The sequence below is a fragment of the Carassius gibelio genome, chromosome A19 (assembly GCF_023724105.1).
Source record: "Carassius gibelio isolate Cgi1373 ecotype wild population from Czech Republic chromosome A19, carGib1.2-hapl.c, whole genome shotgun sequence".
In the NCBI taxonomy this organism is placed as follows: Eukaryota; Metazoa; Chordata; class Actinopteri; order Cypriniformes; family Cyprinidae; genus Carassius; species Carassius gibelio.
The window spans coordinates 19,131,735-19,147,395 of NC_068389.1; the positions used below are offsets into that span (position 1 = coordinate 19,131,735).

The window sequence follows — 15,661 nt, forward strand, 5'->3', positions numbered from 1 at the left end:
CGAGTGCAAAAAAACACTTGTGTACAAAGCAGTGAGGAAACAGGTACACATCCAAAGATAGCATAAGTGCACGCCGCTCCTTTTTCTCCGCTCTTTGCCAACTTCTTTACTCCGCAGTATGACACAAACAGATGCAACAAACCTTTGAGTGTGTTTTAGTGTGGAAAACCAAAGTCTAAATAAATGTAAGTAGATTAAGAAGACCATATAATTAACAGAGGGTCAATGTTTTTATTAGAGCATAGAGGGTTACATTTGCAGTACAAAAGAGTGTGGGTAGAGAGTACAGTGGAATAACAGCGGTTGCTCATTTAGGGCCCACGGGAAGCTTCTCCATGTCGTGGATGCCGTCTTTGTCGATCAAACGAACGGTGAAAGACGGCAGGTTCAGGATGAAACGTTTGTTGAGCTGTTGGAGAACAAGGAAATATACAAAAATGGTTATAACAGGTCATGACAAAACACATGATCGAAATAGCTCAAAAGTGGTTTGTATAACCCACTGAACCTACACGGAAGGATTTATACACTTTCTGAAGAACATGTGGTTCTTGTCAGAGCAAAAAGCACAGCCACAGCGTTGAAGTTGTTTTATATAAAAATAATTCACCATTGATGTTATAAACTGATTACTGAAAGTGACAGTAAAGACATTTACAATGTTTCAAAATATCTCTATTTCAAACCAGTTCTTCTCTTTTGAAATTTCTATCCATCAAACAATTGTGAAAAAGGGTCTTGAGCAGCAATTAAAAAAATATTAAATTTTACCCTAAATGTGAACAATAGTAATAGTGATGCTTCTCATAACAACCGCCAGTAATTATGAAATGACATGGATGGACAGACCAGCATATGGTGAGCAACTAACCTCCTCTAAACACTTCTTGAGCAGATCCACAGCCTCCTCACGAGTCAGATCTGGAGTGAGAATAACAGATAACTAGTTAAGAATGCAATAGATCTAAAATACTACTTATATCCTCATAAGTGAACGTGTATAATCACCTGGTCTGTAATATCTGTCCAGGATGGAGAGGGTGAGGAAGGCACCGTATCCGTGTGCGGCAAAGGGGGCTTTGGCAAGTGCTGACAGGTGGTCCATGTAGTAGAGTCCTGGACCATCGGTCTCATCATATCCTGCCAAGAGCAGGTTCACATGGTATGGAGTCTAAAAAAGTAGAGAAAAGGTCATTTTAAATCAATCCAAAAATAAAGGGATCTTATACACAGCCAGATATCTGTTTCAGTTAGCCATTACCATAAAAAAAAAACAGACAAAAAGGGGAGGCTATTTTGTGATAACAAAAAGCTAACTGGATATTATTCATCTTATCACAAGGCTACTGACCAAATAAATGAAGACATTCATTTGAGTTTAAATTATGTTCCAAAATTATGGGAGCCTTTTCCAGCCACAGAATAAAAAAAGAAACATAATTCTGTTTTTTTTTCCCCTTTTTAATTTTTCTAAATTCAGATTTTTCTCTCTCATAATTTCTTAGATATAAACTCAGAATTATGAGACATAAACTCTGAATTTCTTTTTCTATTTTCTTCCTATTCTGAGTTTCTTTCCAATTTCACAACTGCTTTTTTTCCCGACAAAAAAAAATTAAAAGTAATTGTTTTTTCATCTCACAATTCGGATTGTTTTCTTAATATGTCACAGTTTATTTCTCAAAAATTACAAGAAAATCAGAATTCAGAAAATCTGAAATCTCTGAATTGTGAGATAAGTCCAAATTATTAATCTTTTGTCTTTTCTTTTCTTTTTATTCTGTGGAGTAAATTGAACAACCACCACCACCAAACTTTAACATCAGCAAGAGTAGACGGGTTAGACGGAGGGAGAGGAGAGCAAAGGGAGGGGTGTGAAAGAGCCGAGAAAGGGGAGAGAAGGGGAGGGAGGGGAGTGTGGAGCGGTCTGGGGGGGGGTCGCTGGTGTCACCAGCAGTGTGACATCTGCAGGAAGACGGCACCCCTGCTGCCGCCAGCACCTACCCACCTCCTCTCTCCTCCAGCCCTCACCCCTATGCCCTGGAGCTCTGCCAGTTCTCATTAAAACTTCTTTTAGCCCTCTTCCTCCCTCTATCTTACTCACGCTCGCTCTATCTCAAAACTCCATTTGACTGAAACTACATTCGCTTTCCCTAACATTTTCCATCTGCATGAGGCTCTCAGATAGGGAGATTTCAATCCACTGTATTTGGCCAAATTGGGTGCCACTGGGTGAATTTAAAGGTGAAGCGTTTAATTTTTCCAATGTTAGAATTCACAGTTTAATGTTCAAGCGTAAGACATCTGTAGCACTTCCAAAGATTGTTTGGGAGACTCGACAGGCCAACGTTTTTTTTTACCTTGAAATATCGGTTTTAAAAATCATTCTGATGATGCAGACTTCAAATAAGGTGAATGGTTTGTTTCTTTCCCACACTCCTTCGCAAACATCTGTTCTGAAAGTATGTAAATTTAGTGAGCAGCTATGACAATCCGTGAAAAAGGTGGATTGCCTTCTGCCAACATCAAACACACGTACAGCTATCCCCTGTAATTACACTGATATATTTACAACCATAAATCACTTAACTGTAGAGGGCTTCAAAGTTACAAAAATACAAAAAATCATATGCAGTTTGTTAAGACCAAAGTATACCTCAGTTTTGATGTGAACACTTAGACCTGAAGTAAACTTACGCATTTAGTCGTTCAAAGTATACTTCATTCGATAGTATGCGTTAACAGTGTTTGTAATTTTTCTCTACAGAAGATATGACCAGTAAATATGTTTTTGTACTCAAAGTATATTTTGGGCTATATATTCTATATAAGTCTATATATTCATTATAGACTTTCTGTTAATCCAAATGATGAGGCTTAAACACTCAACTCCATTTGCTGAAGAGAGGCCTCCTACTATTTTTCGAAGTGACTAAAAAAACTTTATAACTAGCGGGGGACAAAACAGGTGTAAAATAATAAAAAAATAAATGAAAACAAGGAACCTGAACCTAGGACTAGAATAGAGGTCGACCGATATATCGGGCCGATATTTGTAAATTTTTTGTATATCGGCATCGGCTGATATCCGTGTTTTGTGGTGCAGATTTATAGTCAGGCACGTCGGTGGGCAGCCCTGTGTTATTGGTGCGGTGGAAAGTGCTGCTGCCGCATGTGAAGGACCCCAAGCCAAAACTTTTGGAAGATTCAACAACTGTCCTGGGAGATAAAGGTAGTCAAAGAATTTCACTCTGTAAATGGGGTGGAGAAGTTCACAGAATGTGCCTCTTTAAATGGTTTTGTGGTGCTCGTTGTTGTATTTTAAAACGCAATTGCAATGTTTTCAAATGACACTATAGTATTAAAAATAATATTTTCAAGCGAGTGAGCGTGGGTTTGGCTAGATGTATTTGGAGGTTATTGCTAGCATCTCGTTCTGCAAATATCCAAATGTTTTCATATTCGCAATCATATCAGCAGAGTGGACCGGTACACTGTAAACCCTAATAAGTTCATAGAACTCAAAAAACATTTTGTAACAGATTACACAAAAACATTTAAGTGACGTTTTTAAATGTTTTAAGTTTACACAAAATTAAAAATTAAATTTCCAGTTGCCTTAAATTATCTTGGTTATCTTATTAATATTGATATTTCACAACTTATAATTAGAGAGTAATTCACTCAAAATTGTCTCTATTTTTCAACTCATATATTGCGGGAAATTCACTCAGATTTAGTCTTTTGCTGTCCATCCTCAACCTAACCAGAGGCTCTACTCTTCACCACAACGGTAACATTATACAAAACCAACATAACAGAAACCTTTGTAAATTCTAATATAGCACAACATTTGAGTACTAACTTATGTCCCTCTATGTTAATCTTACGTAAAAACACACAAAATAACACTTAATTTCTACATTTATTTCCCTTGTTATCTTATGCAAAGCATGCTGGGAAATAGAAAACGCAATAATTTTAAGTTCACCTTCCTACAACAAAATTTTTAGTTTACAGAACTTATTTAAATGAAGTCCAATGAACTTTCATTATTATTGGAGTGCAATTAGCTAATTTCATTTGATTAATTTCACTGTTCGGTTTTACAGTATACTACGGTCTATTTAAACTGAACAGTGTAACCTTTTAAATGTTTGGTTGACTGTACTTTATTTAAATAATGAACAGACTGCGATGTAAGTTTGAAATTAGAATGCACTTAAGATGTTCTGTGTCATTTATACCAAACACAAATGTTGCTGTTTGCTAGTGTGTTTGCAGAACTACTATTATTATTTTTTTATATATTTTATTTTTTTTATATTTTTCAGTTTAATTGATTTTTATTTATAAAATTTTATTCATTTTAAGTGCATATTTAAGTTGACATTTAGGTTTCAACAAACTTGAAAAATTCTGCTTGATGAATGCTCTAAAACTTATGTAAATGACTGACTGATGTAAATGAATATATATATATATATTACCTGTTTTATATATTTAATACTTGGTCAGTTTATTGATTTGTTTGGTTAACTTTGGATACATTTTTTATTTTAATACTGTGCAGTGCACAAAATTAAGATTCGAGAGATGGTTCAAGTCAGTGCTCAATAAATGATGGCAAGTTATGAAATGTTGTGCATCCACATTTTAGCATGCAAATTAAGGGGAAAACTTCAAGATATCGGCCCTAAAAATCGGCAGCACATATCTGCTGACCCTGACCTCTAAACATCGTCATCGGTCGATCTCTAGACTAGAATTACATTTTTTTTTTTTAGCTTGACATGCTACACTCCAAAGCAACAGCCTAGCCAAAAAATAAAAAATAAAACAAAACAATTCTATGGAAACTTTTTCAGTTCTAAAAAGTAGTTCTCTGTATTAAAAAAAAAAAAAATTATCTTCACAAACACAAAAGTGGTTCTTTTAAGAACGGTTCACTAAAAAGTGAACTGCTCTTTTGGGAACCCAAAATGATTCTTCTGTTGAACTTCTGTGAAAACCCCTATTTGGGAGCTTTATTTTTAAGAGTGTAAACTGAATATATAGCATCACGTCCAGTTCTTTTCAGCGTGGATAAGACTAAAAAAGCTGCACCTCAATTCACCTGAGAGATGTTAATCTGATCTGGGCCATCCCGTTGCTCTTGGCGGGTCTCTGGGGCACGTTTGGGTAAGTAAACACCCCCTAGAGAAGCTCACCTATGCAATATGCTGCACTCCCAGCAGGGAGGGTTAAGAGGAACAGGGCCTTGTTGAAAGACAAGGTTTGAGTTTGTACCAAATTCCCCCGAGTGTCATCTACCCCTCAGTATAAACTCAACACCTGCCTCCCACATTCTCTACCAACCTCGTGAGCTACGGTTCAAACACTACAGCTTTTCCTCTCACCGGAGTCCCTGTTGATAAAATCTGTGGGACGCTAAACAAAAGCTCAGTACAGAGAGTCATAATTGTACCATATCATTCATTCATCCTGCCTTCCGCTTTCATGTTCTGTTCCTGCGCTCCCCATCCCTTTGCCCGCTGCCCCAGGACACGGCATCTCTGCCCAATCTGCCGTATTAATTGTTCATCTGTAGCAGAACAGGGGAATGCCTCGCAATATGGCACCAGTAATTATTTGTGCCAGTGTGCTGGGAGAGAATAAGCGGCCAATATTGTTTCATGTGTGCCAATGATGGCAAACTGTTCCTGGACTGTTGTGCGGAGAGCTTAAGGGGATGTTGGATGCAGCACATGGTTAAAATAAAAAGCACAGCACATAAAACAAGCACAGACAAGAAAACATGCGTTTGGCTGCAAAGAGCAAGTTGAGGACAGAACGATGGACTATCTGAGCATCTGCCGCCTCTTCTCTCCATGTAAAGATCTGTCTGAGGAGGCACTCCAGGGGAGCCCCAAAGGCCCAGTTGTTTTTTTAGAAACCAGGTCCTTAAAGCGTGCATGACATCGCTCTCATTTAAACATCCCGAAGGGTTTAGCACAAACGAAATGGATTAAATAATACGCAAGGTTATATGATTACCCATAATCCTTATTTTAAAGAAGAATCTGAGACTTTCCTTTGAATACTGTTACACATCGTGGATTAAGGCGTTATTCAAGTATCAATATATGAACAAAATCTATTAGTCAAACATGCCTCGCTTGAAGGCACATTCGAGGAAAAATATTGAAACGGACTCGTTTATTCTCATTCCGTGGGAAAGTAGCATTTAGGTTAAGACAAGCTAAAAGCATGCGGGTTTATAAACTTGTAGCACTGCCTCAGCCCCCCCTGAGACCCTTCCCTCCCACTGTTTCCCCCCTTTTGGCTTGCTCTAATTGTTTTTTGTAATCATTTTCTCCACTCTACTATTGTGACAGGAGGCAGTTACACTCTTCCTAACAAATTAACACACACACTACCAGACAAAAGAGCCAGGGTGGCGACAAGCCCATTTTTACACAGATGGGTGCACTCTATATTGCCCTGAGTTTAACACACACATGCACATTTGGAAACTGTATCTTATAAGCAGGATCACATTACATAGGAGGCGCAGGTGTCAACGACCTCTGAGACCTTGATATCACCTCCACACATTCAAAACACACTGGCATCTGTTTTAAGCACATTTTACACCGGCTGCATTCAGATATACACTGTGGCACACAGAAGGACTGAAGAGAAAAAGCAAGGAAAAGGGCAAGAAAAAGGTTTTACAAATGTATTTTAATTGCTGTATACCCTACCATTCAAAAGATTGGTGTTAGGTTTTTTTTAATAGTAAAAATATCATTGTCAATGTCATGTCATGGTCATTAAGTTGACCAAAAGTGACAAGAAACATTCTTATTATTATTATTAAAGATTTAAATATATAACTTTCTATACATCAAAGAATTTTAGAGAGAGTAAAAGACACACACATGGTTTCCACAAAAATATTAAAAACTGTTTTCAACATTGATAATTATAAGAAACATTTCTGAAGGATCATGTGACACTACGGCTACTAAAAGTTCAGCTTTGTCACAGAATTAAATTACATTTAAAATATATTAAATAAAATAAAATAAAAAAGTTTTTTAAAGTGTAATAATACTTGAATGACACACCCAACCAACCGCAAACTTCTGAACGGTAGTGTATAGAGTGTATATAATGAAGTGTTCCAGTTCTGCAACACTAGCATCACCCAAAGAAATTGCAAAAATAATTGTTTTCAACCAGGACTCCTGATTTCCCTTTTGAATTATGTAGATCAAATCTTTTGCAATTTTTCATATATGTAGATAGAGTAGAAAGGAGAAAAAAAATTACAAGTAGCACAAGGACTGATCCATTCTCCCAGGTTGGGAATAACTGTTGTATATTATATGTAATTCATCTATTGAAAAATGAAGGTTTGGAACCACACTATCCAGTTTAGATATAAACGAAAAAACATTGTGGGCTTGAACACAGAGGTTCTTGTACCAACCCGACTCCGCAGATAGTCTGCCAAGTTTTTCCTTGTGAAGTTTGCAGCAGCTGCTGGGCTAAGCTCATATCCTGAAGAAAGAGAAATAGGAGTCAATCCATTAAACAATAGAAACCGTTTTCACATGAAGTGCATATCAAGAGCATGATACATTTTAAACAAAGTTAATAAAATTCCACTAAAAATGTCTTCAAATAAAAGTGCATACAATCTGTTCTGCACTAAACAGTGGAATTAACTTTATTTCTACCAGAAAGGAATGTAAATGATGTTTAGAAATAAAAACAACAAAAAGACGCAGCTTGACGCTCTGTACAGGAGTTTGATTTCAGTACACTTTCCATTAAAACCAGTTAAACTTCAGAAAGAAAGAAAAAAAGAAAAGGAAAAAAAAACTGAATGCTTACCATTTCTCATTTTGTAAAGCTGGACATTTTTCTGAATGTATTCTGCAAACTGTACTGTGTCACCGGCTTCACCCACACACAGGAGCAGGATCTTTTCGCTGAGCTTAAACATCTTGTCATAATCTGGTAAACATACATAACAGGTCATCCTAACATTAACATTATCTCCAATACATCCCATCCCACGTTTTACTAGCTCTCAAGCTTCTTTACAAGTCATTGGTGGTCTACAAGACACCCCAACATGTACAGTTTCCTCTATGGACATTTTCAGTGGAACCAGAAACTGAGGCATCTTTTTGGTTAGGTATAGTTGATAGCCTTTAGTTTACAATAAAGAGCTTTATTTGCTACTTGCTATTGCTTGTCAGGTGTAGCTGGTATTGGAGGGAAGGACACTGATTTTCTTGAAATACATTTATTTGACAAAAAAAATTGTATACATAAGATTTTTTAGATCTTTTCTCAAAAATAAAGACGACAAATTTTCACTGTATGCATTGGCTAAAAACTCCCTAGTCTTAATTCTAATATATGATGGGTCTTAGATGACGTGAGGTTCACTCTTAATGTAGAACATAAACAGCGACACTAATTTTACTTCATGGTGTTTTCTTTGTGGTGAATAACTTGAGTTTTCCTCATTTGTAGCTATGGAGGCGCTCTTACTTTCACTTTCACAAATAAATCGCAAACTCATCCGAGGATAATCGACTGACACTAAAGGGTTATCATACTACAAGAACTGACAGACTGCACTCGTTAACGTTTAAAAGTGCACCCTAAATGAAGTTTAATAGGTTGATTGTATTACATGGATATGTAAATCAGTTCAAAGCACAAACGGTGTCAGCACAGGGTAACGTTAGCTAAGTTACTTCAGTTAAAACTTTGTTTTAAATTCCATACATTCTGAAATGGTGACATCATTTAGATGCAATTAAGACATCAATGTGTAAACATTGAGGCGGGGTTAATTATTGTGGTCTGTAACATTTGTTTTGGTTATTATGAGCGGTTATATTGCTGCGTGGCCGGTTAGCATGCTGCTAACATGCTACTGAACATCAAACTCACCGTGTTTCATCTGGATTATACTGCTGGCTGCTACATTATCTGCCGCAACCAGCACAAAGTCTGGCCCCTGAATCCCGATCAAGTATTCCATATTGCGGAGAGAGCTTAAAGAAAATACAACACACTCTGATCAGTAAGTAAACTAGCAATGCGGCTCTATCGGATATTACACAGCAAAAGCTGAATGGAGTTAAACGGCGGCGCACTGTTCAGACGTCATCAGAGTGTTCATGCTCTTTTGTCACGTGACGATCTGTTTATGGATATGGAAAACAGGGCTGCGTTCAGTCCTTACAGTCTATGGTTCAGTCCAGAGAAAAAAACGGTGCAAAACGTTTTTTAAACGGAAACGGTGGTGCGTTGAACACCCTGTTCTGATGATGCAAGAGTTGCAACTATGGAAGCTGAGAAGGACATTCTTTGTGATCTTTTTGAATAATTTTCTGAGCCTAATGAAATACACAAAAACCGCTCGATGTTACTGTCACTTCCCTTGCGTACAAAATAAACGAGAACATCCCAATCCAGTGAAGGGATTTGTGGAAACTGTGCTGCCTAATTATTGTGATACATGTGCCTCGCATTTCAGGATGAAAAGACAAACATTTCAGGTGAAGGATAATCCACTTCTCACCTCCGAGACTGTGTTATGATCTATATGACTTTATTATTTTTATTGTGAGGCTTATCATAATTAGTGATCACTGTTGTTTTGCTATGTTATTGCCATATTTACCACTATATAAATAGAGGGGTATAGAAAAGTTTAAGTGTCACTCCATAATACAATAGAAACATATTAATATTAATAGTATTTTTATGTTACATATATTAGTATTTAGCATACCTTTCTAACGAAAGGACCAGAAGACATTGCAATTACTAAATTATATTTAGACATACTTAAAGAAGTATCAGATCTATACTCTAGAATCTATGTGCTCTTATTATTTTAGTTATTTTGCCTTTAATGTAAATAAACATACACAAACAATATACTTGCTCTTTTGAATTTGTTTTGATGTTAATTACATTGTGCGAACTGTCTCTTTAATACCTCATGGTTTGTATACATGTTGCTGCTGACTGGGCTGACATGTTTGACACTCACCAAATGAGAAAATGCATCTCAAACCCTGTTGCACACCATTTCCAGGAAACATGTCATTCAAACTGGAAACTGTAGCAAAACGGTGCACACCGATTTAAGCTTGAACTTGCCCATGGGGCAAAATAACTAAAATAAAAAGAGCACAAATCTGGTCTCTCTAAATATCATTTAGTAATTGCAATGTCTTCTGGTCCATATCCTTTCCTTAGGAATGTGTGCTAAGTACTGATTAATGTAAAATTCTATACATATTTATATATTTTGCTATTGTATATGGAGTGACACTTTCATAACCTTTTCTAAACTCCTCTGATTATATAATGGTAAATATTACAATATCATAGCCCAACAACAGTGATCAGCAAAAATGATGATAATAATTATGTCATATAAATCATAATACAAGGTAAGAAGCAGATTATTCTTCACCTGAAATGTTTGCGAGGCAGATGTTGGATCACAATAATTAGGAACAACAGTTTTCACAAATCCCTTCACTCGAAGGGATGTTCTATTTTAATCTTTTATTTTGGACGCATGGGCAGTGACAGTAACATCAAGCGTATTTTGCAGTATATATACCAATTTCACCAGGCTCCAAAAGTTCTTCAAAAAGAACACAAAGAATGGCCTTCTCAGATGCCATAGTTGCAACTCTTGCGTCATCAGAACAGGGTGTTCAACGCACCACCGTTTTTGTTTAAAAAACGCTTTGCACCATTTTTTTGTTGGGGCTGAACGCAGCCCTGTTGTGAGCCCTAAATACTGTCAGTTTCTCTGTCAGTTGGATAATATTACAGGGTGCACAATATTATAGTCATTAAAATATAACAGAGTTTTTGGTGTTTTCAGACCTGGAAAAGTCAAGGTAACTAATACAATTTTAAGTCATAAAGCTCTGATTTACGTTTACATTTAGTCATTTTGCAGATGCTTTTATCAAGAAAATGCAATCTCTATATTAAATCTTTAAAGTATATTAAAGTATTCTCTCTTACACACACTCTCTCTGGATAGATAAAAAGATTTGTTATTTAATGCATTTTGTTATACATATACATGTAGATGGTTTATAAACTTTTTCCAAAACCTGCCAAAAATCCTAAGACTTGTGATTTTATTATATGCGTTGCAGTGCATTAGTTAAAAAAAGTATATATATATAAATAAACCCTGTTATGCCTATTCCATCCCCAACAGCTTCAGTACAAATGATTGATCATGTTGCTTAGACAGAAAGGGTTTCAGCTGCAGTAGGCACTTCTATAGCCCCCCAACCACGACAAAGACTCTCATTCATGTTCATTAGTTTTGCCTCTTTGTGTCCCTTTCTGTGGTGCAATTAATACACTTCATAGCATATAGATGTATGGTGAGAAAAATGAAATCTTCTCCTGTCTGAGAGCTTTAGGTCTTCACTCGTTTTGTTTACATAGTGTGCAAATAGTTTTACTGTAGCATTAGAATTTTTTTAAGGTGGAAAATTGTGTATCCGTGTGATAAAAGTATTTCTCTCTCCCCATCTCTCTCTTTCGGTAGTTGTCACTGGTTCACCCTGGCTGCTTCGTTAGGACTCATCATTTGCATTCAGATTAATTATCTAATTACCGACAAATGTCCGGCGGCCACCCCGCACTCCGGCTCGTCAGCTCTGTGCCTGTAATTATTTTAATCATTTACTTTCATCTGGAGTGTTCCTGCCATACTTCTGTGTTTAGAGGCCATTCTTAATTACCCTGCCAAGACACTCTTCCCCTCTTTTCATGTGAGGAAAAGGGGCAGAGCGAAAGAGAGAGAGCCGATGGGGACAAAATCCAGGAATCTTGACAGCATCATAAAAGCTCCAAGCTCTGCTGGTTGTTCACTCTGTTTTCCCCCCTTCAACTTCTCTTTCTCCATTTCTCTGTCTCCGACTCCCCCACCCCTCCGCCAACCCACATCCTTCTCCAATTCAAACTATTCCTCTCTCTTTCTCTCTCTCACTCCCCCACCCTCCCTCACTTCCTCCAGTTCCCCCTTTATCGCTAGCACACACAGGAATCGCCTCCGGGGCCCAGTGCTCTGACTACTAATACACTCACACACACTGTGACATACATCATGCGCCACGTTCCACGCACATTATCTGTTCAGTAAATCTATACACCTCTCTCTCTCTCTCTCTCTCTACAGCTTCTCTTTATTTAGGCACCACCAGTCTAGATCTTGGCTGCATCTGGTTTGTGTCTGGTAGTTGTTGGCTCAATTCTTGCCATCGCTGCTCTCGCTGTTGTACCCTCTCAGCAACTGTGAGACACCCGCTGTGCACTGGTGCAAATATATAAGCTATAATTGGGGCCTCTGGCTGTTTAAGGATTATTCCAACTTTGGAATATCTAAAGTCTGGATGGTGGCATTTCACTTTCATTCAGTTTGAACTCATTAACCGAACATGTTTGTTTCCAGTCATCTGAAAGTAAAATAGTGCTTGAGCACTGTAATATACATGTTCAAAGGCATTCGCGTAAAAAAATAAAATAAAATAAAAAAACAGTTTTTGCTCCGTCCAGATAAAATGATGGGTTTACTTCCTCTATTGTCCTAATTTAAGATCAATTCTTCAGCCGGGAAGTCTGCAGAAAAAAAAAAACAGCGCTGAGCATTAAGAGACACGTTGACTCCGGGGGGACTCGTCTGAGTTTGGGGATTATGGACTCATAGCCCAAGGGTTTGTTAACAGTAGGGTACGTTTTGAACTCAGATTAAGACTATAGGTGGTGCAACGGGGGCAGAGCAAATGAATAATATTCATGGTTTTTGTGTGGGCCTCACTTCAATCAGTGGATGAGAATTATGATGGTTACAGTCTTCAGTGTAAAAATAGTTCAAAATGCTGAGTATGGGGTGGGCAATCACACAATGGATGGCAAGATGTTTCTTTACAATAATATATCAGATCTATTTTTTATTTTACTAGTACCCATTTTATACTACGTTTTCCTTTTCTTGCTAAACCAAATTTTAGAAAACTAGTATGAAAAAAAAAACTGCCATTGAATTCTTTGGGGATCTGTAATTTAGATTTTAATTGTTGTCCTCTTGACTAGAATTCTTTATATTCTTTAGTTATTAAAATACTAGGCTCTATTTAAGTTCTCATACTAATTAAATTGGCAGCAACTCTTATTTCACTAGACACTATTGTGTGTCTTCTTACTTTTACTAGTAACAGTCTCACTAAGATTTTTAATTGAACTATAAAGTAGGCGTAGTCAGACGGACTAAAAAAAAAATAATAAACAACTGTATTAACTGAACTTGAGTTTAACTGCAATAGGCCTACTAAACTGAAAAACAGTATATTTGGATATTTACAAGTAGGCCTAAAAGTACAATAAAATTGATAGGCACCTGTAGCAAACAGCATATATTTTCATACACTTTGATGGTTTAAAAGACAACATTGAGCATAATTATAGATTCAACTGCAACTACACTAACAGATGAGAGCAACATTTGAAATGAATTAAGCTAAAGCGGTTTCACAGCTGAAATTGAATTTATTTAATAATTGATTAATTCTGCAGCGTTAAAACTGCGACAGATATCAGTTTGAAGGAAAGATGTGAAAACAAATTGCCAAACGCAATGTGTTGCTGTAATATATTTATTCTTACTTTATCTAATCAAAACTTTGATTTTGAACAGAGGTTGCATCAGGGAAAAATGGTCAGCCGTGATGTGAGTGTGTTCAACATTGCAATTTCCACATTTGCATTCTTGAAGAAATGCAACTCTGTGTCACCGGCTCCGCTGTTTCGGTTTAATATGCAATTTCACGGTGCTGAGAGCGCGCCGGGTTGAATTCATTGTCCCGGCCTGTCGTCGTTTAGCGCCGCTTTGCTTTTGTTAAGTGGTAGAGGGCGTCCACAGGACCTGGACACGAGAGGGACCACTTCATCTGAAGTGGCGAAAAAGAGCAAGCTAAATGGAAGTGACAGCCTCTGAAAAAATTCCTACCGGCAGCTGGGAGGATTTGACATGGCGAGCTCCCCCACCACCGTCGGGCCTGTGACCCCCGTGCCTGGCACACGCACCTGCCGCTCTGAGGCGCGCTTTCACCGGCAGAGAGATTATCGCGGGGCGTGGTGTGGCCGACCCGTCGTCAATAAAGTCCTGTGAAAACCCCCTTATGCGTGAAAAAGCCTCCATTCAATCGCCTTTGTTCAACACATTTTTTATGGGCCAACATTGGCCATTATGAGGTTTCGAGATTTACATGGGACTCCATAGAGGGGTATAATCCTTTCAAGCAGCAAACGAATAAAAGTTTAAACCCGCTGTTTTCATATTTATTAGCTGGTTAAAGCAGACGAGGCAGCTGATCCCACTTAAACCAACAGGCTTCAATATGTCTACTAGATTATTAAACACAGCCAAAACTGAACCAAGTTGTAATGTTCACCAAATAAAATCTGTAATGTTCATCTTTATTTTAAACCTATCTATCTATCTATCTATCTATCTATCTATCTATCTATCTATCTATCTATCTATCTATCTATCTATCTATCCTTTTTTGTCATGCATGGACCCCAAGGCTGTCCACATCCCCCTGACTCTGCCACCCCTTCTCTGTCCAAGCTGATTGTTTCCACGCTAGTGGAGGGCTAGGGGCTACTTCACTGTCACACTGCATCATAAAGAGGGAAAGATGAGGGGAGAGGTAAGAAAGAAAGACAGAGAAAGAGACTTTAAAATCTTTGAGGGCACACATGAGAAGAGACATGGTTCCCAGCATTGATGGCCTTTCACTTGAATGTGACTGCTATTGCCCCCCAGTGTTGAGGAATGTTTAATGCAACCAGTCTCTTTCGCTTCACGTTGGCATTTTACTGTGTTGGAAATAAATGTATTCCGGGTGCCACGTACACCTACAGTTGTTGCAGGATTAAAAGTATTTTTACACAATACGAAAGAAATTTCGGGTATCGACTTAACATGACTAGGCCTATATTATCTTAATGTAGCCTATTTTATTTTACACATACATGACATAAAAATTACACAACTATAAAATATAATTACTAATTGGTATAAAGCCTAGTAGGAGTTGGAATAGAAACAGCGTCAGTAATAATTCATAGTTGATTGATAAATAAATAAATAAGCATACATTTGGTTGTGTTCATTTTTATTTTAAAGTTGGTCCTTATTACACGTGTTGTCTATGAAAATATTATAATATATTTTTCATTTAGGTTTCATATAGGCTATCTATCTATCTATCTATCTATCTATCTATCTATCTATATATATATATATATATATATATATATATATATATATATATATATATATATGTGTGTGTGTTTGTGGGGGGGGGGGGGGGTTAATTCTACTGTAGATGAGTTTAATGTTCTCTTGAAAGTGGCAGCTAATGAAATGAAATTATGTCCTCAAAAAGGGGCAATTCACCACAAAATTAAAAGTATGTAATTTTCTTGCCCTTAAGCTGTTCCAAACGTGTAGGCCTATGTATTATTTTTTTTCTCCTGAGATTTACATTTAATATTTAATTTAATTTTCTCCCGAGATTTGAAGAATGTG

The 15,661-nt window shown here is 37.2% G+C and overlaps 1 protein-coding gene and 1 long non-coding RNA gene across 2 annotated transcripts; both read right to left on the reverse strand.

The window, feature by feature from the left end:
• Positions 1–211: 211 nt before the first annotated feature.
• Positions 212–9,183, reverse strand: LOC127935402 (proteasome subunit beta type-2). Its single transcript, XM_052533229.1, has 6 exons — positions 8,962–9,183; positions 7,885–8,007; positions 7,478–7,548; positions 1,009–1,171; positions 872–921; positions 212–409 (listed from the first exon to the last, which is right to left on the reverse strand). Exons 1-6 carry the CDS (start codon positions 9,050–9,052, stop codon positions 308–310), a joined length of 600 nt encoding a protein of 199 aa, XP_052389189.1. The 5' UTR covers positions 9,053–9,183; the 3' UTR covers positions 212–307.
• Positions 9,184–13,704: 4,521 nt separating this feature from the next.
• On the reverse strand, positions 13,705–14,386 carry LOC127935403 (uncharacterized). The gene is made up of 2 exons (XR_008148085.1): positions 14,149–14,386; positions 13,705–14,012 (listed from the first exon to the last, which is right to left on the reverse strand). It is a non-coding gene; the product is annotated as an uncharacterized LOC127935403 (long non-coding RNA).
• Between the last annotated feature and the right edge of the window lie 1,275 nt (positions 14,387–15,661).

Bases quoted from the DNA above. Each gene is read 5' to 3' on its own strand.
- LOC127935402 (XM_052533229.1), bottom strand. From the start codon at position 9,052: ATGGAATACTTGATCGGGATTCAGGGGCCAGACTTTGTGCTGGTTGCG. The intron at 922-1,008 runs GTGATTATACAC...TTCTCACTCCAG, and splicing joins GGACAGATATTACAGACCAG to ATCTGACTCGTGAGGAGGCT. The intron at 410-871 runs GTTAGTTGCTCA...GTTCTCCAACAG, and splicing joins TCAAGAAGTGTTTAGAGGAG to CTCAACAAACGTTTCATCCT.